This window comes from Garra rufa, chromosome 18 (assembly GCF_049309525.1).
Source record: "Garra rufa chromosome 18, GarRuf1.0, whole genome shotgun sequence".
NCBI lineage: Eukaryota > Metazoa > Chordata > Actinopteri > Cypriniformes > Cyprinidae > Garra > Garra rufa.
This window is the reverse complement of record NC_133378.1, coordinates 40081382-40092312: the sequence shown is the minus strand read 5'-3', so window position 1 is coordinate 40092312 and position 10931 is coordinate 40081382. Positions and strand designations below refer to the sequence as shown.

At 34.0% G+C, this 10931-nt stretch overlaps 1 protein-coding gene across 1 annotated transcript; it reads right to left on the bottom strand.

Annotated features, from left to right (window-relative positions):
* Window positions 1-672: 672 nt before the first annotated feature.
* gprin3a (GPRIN family member 3a) lies at window positions 673-7375 on the bottom strand. Its single transcript, XM_073823464.1, has 2 exons — window positions 7259-7375; window positions 673-4696 (listed from the first exon to the last, which is right to left on the bottom strand). Exon 2 carries the CDS (start codon window positions 4620-4622, stop codon window positions 2643-2645), a length of 1980 nt encoding a protein of 659 aa, XP_073679565.1. The 5' UTR covers window positions 4623-4696; window positions 7259-7375; the 3' UTR covers window positions 673-2642.
* Between the last annotated feature and the right edge of the window lie 3556 nt (window positions 7376-10931).

The window sequence follows — 10931 nt, the reverse complement described above, 5'->3', positions numbered from 1 at the left end:
GTTTAACATAATGCTGCAACAAAACGTGAAAAAAAATGAAGGGGTGTGAATACTTTTGCAAGGCACTGTATATACTTAAATACTATAGTGTTCAAGTTTTTAAATAAACACCAGAATGTTTGAGGAACACCAGTACAGCGCTGCCAAACAAACACTGTAAAGAGAGTAAAATATATGTGGTACAGCCATCACACCATCATACTTCACAGTTCATTTCACCAAAGTATGTAGGGCAGATGCTCCGCAGGGTCCATAATGCCGACCGAACACAGGACACGGTACTTATATGTGCTGCATCGCTGCTCCTGAGTGAAATATTTAAAGCTAGACTCAATTCAGACATTGAGAACAAAGATAGCTAAATTTAGTCCACACTCGCTTCTGTAAAGTCAATATCTACGTCTCGCTCCCTCACACGGAAAAGATAAAATATTCAGCAGACATCACTTAGAGCTCTCACAAAAACACACAAAGACCTCATTCAGTCAAGTCCTGATACCATGGTAAAAAATAACATGAAATCATAGCGTGCAAGGACTCAATCATTGTTAAAAGGGCTTTCACTTTAGAAAATAAAAAACAGGCTCATGGACAATTTCTAATAATTCAACCTGAAAAAAAGTTATGTAGAACATCACAAACATTATTTTATTTCATTAAAGTGCTCTACAGCGATTATCAAACAAGCATGATGTATCTCTAAAGGACACTGACAGCATTTTTGCAGTGTTAAACCAACTGAAAGTGATCCATTCACATTTACCAGCATTACCAACAAATACCAGTGCTTGAAGTTGTTCAGGTGTGCGTGACCAAGTGACTCAACATGATCAAGGCTCACATTTAGACAGTCATTAACTGTTCTGAGAAAATACATAATACAGAAACTTGTCAAACCAGTTCTCAAAAAAAAAAAAAAAAATTTAAAAAGTTGGTTTTCAAAATGTTTACCTAAATATACTGTAGTGACATTCAGCTTTACAAAGAGTGAAGACAGTAGACAAATTTCACCAGTACAAAAATGAAAAAAATGTAATTGAACTTTTAAATTCAGTGAACAATTCACTTGTAAATTGATGTTTAAAGGAAAAGTTCACTTCCAGAATGAAAATTTCCTGATGATTCAATGAAAATGTCATCCCAGATGTTCATGTCTTTCGTTCTTCAGTCGCAAATTAAGCTTTTTGAGGAAAACATTGCAGGATTTTTCTCCATAAAGTGGACTTGCCAATGGCAAGTGGTGGCCATGGGTCTAAACTGCAGTTTCAATGCAGCGTCAAAGGGCTCTCCACGATCCCAGCTGAGGTATAAGGGTCTTATCTGGAGAATTTTTAATACCACAACCACAAACTCTCATCTGTGTACTTCAGTTCAAAAAGGTACACTCTTAAAAATAAAGGTGCTTCACGATGCCACAGAAGAACCATTTTTGTCTAAAATGGTTTCATCAAGAAAAGAAAGAGAAAGAGATGGTCCTTTAAAAAACCTTTGACTGCATGTTTCTTTGTGGAACCAAAAATGGTTCTTCTATGGCATCGCTTAAAGAAAATGTTAAAGCACCTTTATTTTAATGTGTAGGGTAGGGTGAAAAACTCCATATCATTTGACTCATCTTCCAGTGTTGTTTTATCTTTTTGTTATACATTTTTGTTTTTCTTAGAAAATTAGAATTGTTTCTTATTCCTCGACTGGGATCATGTAGAAGCCTTTGAAGCTGCATTGAAAAAGTGAATTGCAGTTTGGACCTTCAACCTATTGGCCACCATTGAATTTGGAGAAAAATCCTGAAATGTTTTCTTTTCTTTTCAACTGAAGAAATAAAGAAATTAACATCTTGGATGACATGGGGTGAGTAAATTATCAGGAAATTATCACTCTGGAAGTGAACTTCTAATCTAGTTCACAATGCCTCAACGAATACCAACACTACAAATATTACAAAGTTGGATGTTGGGTTTAAAATGTTGGGAAACAACTACAATTTCCATTCTGCCCCAAAAAATATCAACAGTGTGAACAAGCACACATCCAAAACAATGTCTACAATTTGGTGTTTGATGGGGCAGGAGATGAGTCTTAAATGGATAGTTCACCCTTAAAATGAAATATAATCATATTCATCCTAAACTCATTTAGTTCCTTTCAAGACATGTCTTGGGGTCATTTTGGGCATGCAATAATAGTCAATAGGGTCCAATGTTCTTTGGTACCCAATGTTCTTCAAGACATTCTTCTTTTGGGGTCCATAAAAGAAAGAAAGAAAGAAAGGATCTGAACCACAAGCATAAATGATGATAGAAGGCTCATTTTTAAGTGAACTATCCCTTTAAGAGACATTTAGGAACCTTCCAGACTTCCAAAACCTAAAAGGTTGACAGTAGGGTAGTAGTCTGCACCAGAATGGCCAAAAGCGGTGTCTCTTATTGGTGCCAACAGCCTTGTGTTTAATGCGTCAACATACAGTGCAACGTGACCCGAGTTCAATTCCCGTCTCAAGTGCTTTCCTGTCATCTCTGTACTGTCCTATCTCAATAAAAGGCATAAAAATAACTTAAAAGATGAAAAAGATGATTTTTAGGTCTGCTACTGTATACATTCTCCAGTGTAGCACCATCTACAAAACACATTGGTATAAGAATGCGTTACTTTTCCGCTTCCTCTTTAGGTCGTGGTTTCGAACAGCACCTAGATCCACTAAACAGTGATCTGAAGACGTTCCTCTTCTTCTTTCCCGCCCTGCCCTTTCCGTCCGATTGTTCAGAGAGGCATATGGACCTCCGGAGCGAGCCGATACGCCGCTCGTGTTCACGGATCTTGGACTGCAGGTGGTTCTGTATGGCAAATCCCAGGGACTCCAAATCCACCGATGCTCCATAGACTTCCCACGTCATTCCCTGCTCATCCCACATGATCTCCTGAGGTGGTCCGCTCTCCTCCTTTTCTCCCTCCCTGTTAAGCAGCTCCATGGAGGTCTTCTCTGTCACCTCACCCAACACTTGACAAGTTGGGTCAAATTCGCTGACAGTTACTTGGGGAGGAACCGAACTGAGAGATTGCGGAGACTGGCTACGAAGCTCAATCTCAATTTGACAAACATGCTGAAGAGATTTCTGACTACTTGGGGATTTGTAAGGAGGTGGACCTAGAAATCTAGGCTTGGCCTCTGTTGGTTTGGGGTCCGGCGCGGCTACACTTGACAACCAATCAGAGTCCGAGTTGCTGTCAGGGTTGAGCTCATTGTGAAGGCTTTTAGAGTTGAGGTCAATCTTAAGGTTCAACTGATGAGGATGAGAATTGTGGACTGGACTTGTGTCTGTGGATCGGCTGCAGACCTCCACATCCGCCTGGACCTCGGCGTCAACGTACACCAGTTGAAGATCCACCTGCAGTGCTGCATCCTTCGTTTCGGTCACTGGGAAACCTTCAACTGTCATTGTCACGGCATCCTTCAGATTCTTTGATGTCGGAATCTTATTCTTTTCGTTCATTACAGTCGCCATTTTGTCATTCCTAATCTCAGCTTCTCTCTTTCTCTCTAATGTCTTTCTCCTATCCTCGCTCTCCGCTTCCACCCTTCCCTTCTTTTCCCGGAGTCTCTGACTCTCTCTTGTGTGACTCTCTTGGGTCGTGACATATGCATCAGTCTTGTCTTCTGGCTTTTTCAGCTTTTCAGCAGAGGGGTTTGTTGCTTGATACAATGGTGGAGAGGAAGTTTCTTTGCACCCTTTTGAGTTCATCATGGTGACATCAATGTCTTGAAGGACAGTGACTACTTTTTTGTCTCCTAGCGTCTCTTTTCTGTCATTTTCGCTTTTTACCTCCGGTTCCTCCATCGCTGTTTTCGCCCCTAGTTTCAGTTTGCTCTCTACCAACGTGTCCATCATTTTCTTATTCGGAGAAGTTGACAGAAGTCCCTCTTTGCCCGTACCTCTTCTACTCCGCTCGGTTTTGTCCACTTTGAGAGATGCAGTATGGGGCGGTTTAAGTTTGGGGCTGGACGTAGCCCTAGGAATGTGTGAGAGAGAAGTCCGGTTGAGACTCTTTGGAGATTCGGTAGAGGAAATGTGGGAAGCTGAAGCTGTTTTATGAATTATCTTTTGTGGGGAGTCTGCAGAGCCCATGATATGAGATGCTGAGGCAGTTTTTTGCATGTTTTTGGAAAATGTTTTCACACTCACTTGTAGCTTCTTCTCATGGCTTGCATTTGGGGATCTTGGTTTTGCCCCACTGGGTCCAGCTTGGCTGGATAAACTTAAGACCTCCACTCCAGTTGCAATCGTTTTGGTTGGTTGTTTTGCTGCCGTTTTAGTCGTAGCAGTGATCTGCTTGGTTGTAGCTGAGTGCATGCTGGGTATTTTCGAGGTGGCCGTGGATGCAGCGAGGGTTGGAATGGCAGTGGTGGCTAATGCAGTGTGTTTTAATGTTTTCATATGGCCGGCTGATTCCCTAGAGGTGGATGTCTCCTCCCGTTCTTTAGCTTGTACTTTAATCCCATCATTCTCTCCGAGTCTTGTCCTGGATCCAGGAGAGAGGTTTCCCTTTCTATGCTGAGACTCAGATTCCCAGCATCCCTTGTGCTCTTTGTTTCCAGGGGGATGAAGGAAAGCAGGTCGGGATTCCATGAAACCAATGATAGTTGAAGGATCTAGTAGTCACAGTCTGATTTAGTAATGTCCTAGTTGTGGATGCGACACATCTGTGAAGAAAAGAAAAACCCAGTAGATTCAGTTAAAACTTAAAACAAAATGTTTTAATAAAATAATAAACCTTATGATTGGCTTTACTGCTATTTTCACAAGTGTTGAATTTGCATTGGCATATGATCATTGATCAAACAGGGAACTATGGATTTTATGTCAGTTCAGTTGGTGTAACAACTGTACATTTAGCACATCTACATTTGACATTTATCATGCATTGTTTGCTACTAAATTAACTGATCTTTAAATTTATCGCTTACATTGTGGTGAATAAACCAACCCTTATGATCAAAATGACCACGGTTTTACTACAATTAAAAGCAAAAAATTATGGTTTTTATAGCTAAATCAAATTAGTAACTACAAATTAACCATGGTTTTGCTATGCTATTTGTAATAAAGCTATGGTTATGCAAATGGTAATCAATACGCCAAATATTATGGTTACTACACTTATTAGAACGGTTAATCGCCGATTATTTTACTGATTAATCATTAGACTTTGATTATTCAGCTTTTGCAATTAGTTAATATATATGACCCTGGACCACAAAACCAGTAGTATGGGTATATTTGTAGCAATAGCCAACAATACATTGTATGGGTCAAAATTATCAATTTTTCTTTTATGCCAAAAATCATTAGGATATTAAGTAAAGATAATGTTCCATGAAGATATTTTGTAAATTTCCTACCCTAAATATATCACTACGTAATTTTTGATTAGTAATATGCATTGCTAAGAACTTAATTTGGACAAACTTAAAGTTGATTTTCCCAGTATTTAGTTTTTTTGCACCCTCAGATTCCAGGTTTTCAAATAGTCGTATCTCGGCCAAATATTATATAATATATAAAAAAAATCACTAGGATATATAAATCAAAGATCATGTTCCATGAAGACATTTTGTAAATTTATACATACATAAATAAATATATCTATAATTTTTTGATTAGTACTATGCATTGCTAAGAACTTAATTTGGACAACCTTAAAGCCGATTTTCTCAATATTTTGACCCTCAGATTCCAGATTTTCAAAACAGTTGTATATCTCAGCCAAATATTGTCCTATACTAGAAAACCATACATCAATGGAAAGCTTATTTATTCACCTTTCAGATTCAACAAATTGACTTTTATGACTGGTTTTGTGGCCCAGGGTCACATATTAAGTTATACATATTCTAACAAATAAAAAAAAAAGTCACATCAGTTTTTGAAAATTATGTAATTACAATTATTATAAAATTAGTTTATACAAATAGATATGTTTGGCACACAAAATCTGACATTAGGTCATATGTGATCAAACAACTAGATCGACAACAAAAACATTTTTTATTGTCAACATAGATAATGTCGACTAACACTTTTACTATAATAACACCATGGTTAATTGTGACCATGGACAAGAAGTCTCAAGTATCACAGGTATATTTGTAGCAATAGCCAAAAATACATTGTACGGGTCAAAATGATTGATTTTCTTTTATGCCAAAAATCATTAGGATATAACTTAAAGATCATGTTCCATAAGATATTTTGTAAATTTCCTACCATAAATATATCAAAACGTAATTTTTGAGCAGTAATATACATTGCTAAAAATTTCATTTGGACAACTTTAAAGGCGATTTTCTCAATATTTTGACCCTCAGATTCCAGATTTTCAGTTGTACCTCAGCCAGATATTGTCTTGTCCCTAACAAACCATATATCAATGGAAAGCTTATCTATTAAACTTTTAGATTATGTTTATATCTCAATTTTTAAAAAATTGACCCCATGACTGGTTTTGTAGTCCTACGTCACATATTAAGTTATAGGCTAACTATTCTATCAGATTCCAGATTTTCAAATAGCTGTATCTCAGACAAATATTCAATATTCAAATATTCAACCCAATTTTCACAAGGAAACCTTTTTGTCTGTGCAATTAGTTTATATTTTTAAAAATCTGCCACTTGTGAAAATACAACCAAAGCAATGAAATCAATAACTCTTTTAAAATAATAATAATGAACTTTAATTACTCAAATCCTAATGGTGAGAAAAGAAATAAGAAAAATAAAAAAATATAATAAGTGTTACTAAGTGTTCAAAACTCCTGAAAAACAGACCAGTCTGACTAGGGGGGTGTTCCATCAACCAAGTTTAACAAATAAGTCAGGCTTATTTCAGTTAGTCTGACTTATTTTGAGCCAAATCAACTAAATGAAATAAGCCTGACTTATTTGGTAAACTTGTTTTATGGAACACCCCCCAGGTTAGGCAGCATCTGTTAGTAAATATCTCTGTTTTTCCACTTAGTCTGTATTTTATTTCACTATTTCAGTTTTAATTCTCAGTTCACATTAATATAATCAACATGTAATTCGATTCTAATTTGTTACCGCGTTTCCCGCGTGTTCTTTTTCAGAGGAGGGACAGTGATCCCACTTTACACATCCATGAGCAACGCCCATAACTACACACAAGTTAACACTATCCGTTAAGAACGTAACTACACAAACGCACCACAGTTCACAATAAACATTACGCACAATCACACTCACCATTTAATGCCTCCCAAAACAATCCAGACATGGCAAAAACGATGCGCTCTTCTGAGAGAACCTCCGTCCGCTGATGCTGAAGCTGTGGAGTGTTTTCCCTCTCATGCTTGAATAAATGACGACGCTCTGCTCTGCATCAGACACGCGCACGCGCAGTCGCGCGCCGGAGCTGAGCTGAAGAGAGCAGAGGATGACGCGCGCGCGGAATACAGGTCACGTATCGATTTAGTTTGATGTGCATCTAATTTTTCCAAAACATGATGTGAGCTTTCTTTGCCTTCAGTTGGGAATTCGCCAGAAACTAAGCAATTACACCCATGTTCTTCTTGATAGGCTATGTAAATAACAATGCAACTGGATTTTATTTCTCATATGATATGTATTTAATACTTAACGTTAAGTAGGCTATCTTATTCCAATAGACTGGAGTATGTTTAAAACCTTTTCCATTCACAATTACATCTTAAGATTTGCCCTCAAATCCGGTTTGAAGAACATCTTGAATTTCGTAATTCAATTTTACCAAAGAATAGCTATTTTCGAGCTCGACAGTGTGTTTGGATTTCATTAAATCGACTTTATTTGTCATATTAAAGTTGTTGATGGTACAATGGCAGGTCTTTGGTTGCCTGGTAACCTGTAATGACTGTCAGCAGCACCTGAGCTGATGGTTAGTAAAGTGAGATGGATTACTCTCAAAAACCTGGGGTTTCTATATTACTCATGAAGAATAATGAACACATGTCAGCCATTGACTCCACATAGTGGGTAATATCATTCTATTAAAAAAAGGTGTCAATTATATCTATATACTACCAGTAAAAAGGTTTTAAACAGAAATATTTTTTAAATAAGTCTCTTGTGCTCACCAAGCCTGCATTTATTTGATCCAAAGTACAGCAAAAACAGTAAAATTCTGAAATATTTTTACTATTCAAAATAACTGCTTTCTATCTGAATATATTTTAAAATGTAATTTATTCCTGTGATCAAAGCTGAATTTTTAGCATCATTACTCCAGTCTTCAGTGTCACATGATCCTTTAGAAATCATTCTAATATTCTGATTTGCTGATTTTTATTATCAGTATTTAAAACAGTTGATTTTATTTTCAGGATTCTTTGAATAGAAAGTTCCAAATATCAGAATGTTGAAATAAAAAGCTTTTGTAACATAAAATGTTTTCTTGAGCAGCAAATCAGCATATTAGAATGATTTCTAAAGGATCATGTGACACTGAAGATTGAGCTTTGAAATCACAGAAATAAATTAGATTTTAAAATATATTCAAATAGAAAGCAGTTATTTTACTGTTTTTGTTGTACTTTGAATCAAATAAATGCAGGCTTGGTGAGCAGAAGAGAATAACATAAAATATCTTACTGTCCAAGAACTTTTGACTGGTTTGACTTTTTATAATTATTTTTTAAATTCCATATTATAATTGTTGTGCAAAGCACGTTATATAATAAAAAAAAAAACATAAAAATGTATAATTTTGTAAATAAAATTTTACAATTTATTAAAAAGTGCATTGCATACACATTTTATAATCGTTTTTAAATGTTATGATTGTCATACAGTACACATTATTTTATAAAACTATGTTAATATACTTTTAAATATGTGACCCTGGAACACAAAACATAAGGGCCAATTTTTTAAAACCACAACATACCGTATACATCAATGGAAAGCATATTTATTCAGCTTTCAGATGATGTATGGTTTGTTAGGATAAAACAACTATTTAAAAATCTGAAATCTGAGGGTGCAAAAAAATTTAAATATTGAGAAAATCACCTTTAAAGTTGTCCACATGAAGTTCTTGGCAATGCATATTACTAATCAAAAATTAAGTTTTTCTATATTTTTGGTAGGAAATTTACAAAATATCTTCATGGAACATCTTCATGTGACCCTGAACCACAAAACCAGTTTTAAATACTGAAGAATACATATGTACATAGCCAAAAATACATTGTATGGGTCAAAAATATTGATTTTTCTTTTATGCCAAGAATCATTAGGATGTTAAGTAAGGATCACGTTCCATGAAGATATTTTGTACATTTCCTTACAAAAGTTACATTTAAATTAAATACATTTCCTACCATAAATATCAAAACTTAATTTTTGATTAGTAATATGCATTAGTAAGAACTTTATTTAGACAACTTTAAAGCCAGTTTTCTCAATATTTTGATCTTTTGCACCCTCAGATTTCACATTTTCAAATAGTTGTACCACGGCCAAACATGGTCCTATCCCAACAAACCAATTGATGTATACATCTCAATTTCAAAAAAATAATCCTTATGACTGGTTTTGTGGTTCAGGGTCACATATGTGTGTATGGCAAAAGAAAACTCTTTCTCTCAGATATTACATTAAAATTCCAAAAGTTACATTTAAATGTAAAGTTCAAAACTTACATTTAAATAAAAAAAATCAAAAGTTACAATTAAATTCAAAGTTCAACAGTTACATTACATTTCGAAGTTCAACAGTTACATTTAAATTAAAAACCACAAAAATCAGTCGTAAGGGTCATTTTTTTTAATTGAGATGTATACATCATCTGAATGCTGAATAAATATGCTTTCCATTGATGTATGGTTTGTTAGGATAGAAAAACTATTTAAAAATCTGGAATCTGAGGGTGCAAAAAAAATCTAAATATTGAGAAGATCACCTTTAAAACTGTTCACATGAAGTTCTTGGCATTGCATATTACTAATCAAAAACTCAAAAAATTCAAAGTTCAAAAATTCAACAGTTACAATTAAATTCAAAGTTCAAAAGTTACGTTAAAATTCAAAGTTCAAAAGTTACATTTTAATTAAAAGTTCAAAAGTTATATTAAAATTCAAAGTTCAAAAGTTACATTTAAATTCAAAATTCAACAGTTAAATTTAAATTAAAAATTCAAAAGTTTCAATTAAATTCAAAGTTCAAAAGTTACAATTAAATTCAAAGTTCAAAAGTTACAATTAAATTAAAAGTTTAAAAGTTACGTTAAAATTCAAAGTTCAAAAGTTACATTTTAATTAAAAGTTCAAAAGTTATATTAAAATTCAAAGTTCAAAAGTTACATTTAAATTCAAAATTCAACAGTTAAATTTAAATTAAAAATTCAAAAGTTTCAATTAAATTCAAAGTTCAAAAGTTACATTTAAATTCAAAGTTCAAAAGTTACAATTAAATTCAAAGTTACAATTAAATTCAAAGTTCAAAAGTTACATTTAAATTCAAAGTTCAAAAGTTACAATTAAATTCAAAGTTCAAAAGTTACATTAAAATTCAAAGTTCAAGTTACATTTAAATTCAAAATTCAAAAGTTACAATTAAATTCAAAGTTCAAAAGTTACATTTAAATTCAAAGTTCAAAAGTTACAATTAAATTCAAAGTTCAAAAGTTACATTGAAATTCAAAGTTCAAAAGTTACATTGAAATTCAAAGTTCAAAAGTTACAATTAAATTCAAAGTTCAAAAGTTACATTTAAATTCAAAATTCAAGTTACAATTAAATTCAAAGTTCAAAAGTTACATTTAAATTCAAAATTCAACAGTTAGATTTAAATTCAAAATTCAAAAGTTACAATTAAATTCAAAGTTCAAAAGTTACAATTAAATTCAAAGTTCAAAAGTTACATTACAATTCAAATTTCA

Bases quoted from the DNA above. Each gene is read 5' to 3' on its own strand.
- gprin3a (XM_073823464.1), bottom strand. From the start codon at position 4,622: ATGGAATCCCGACCTGCTTTCCTTCATCCCCCTGGAAACAAAGAGCAC.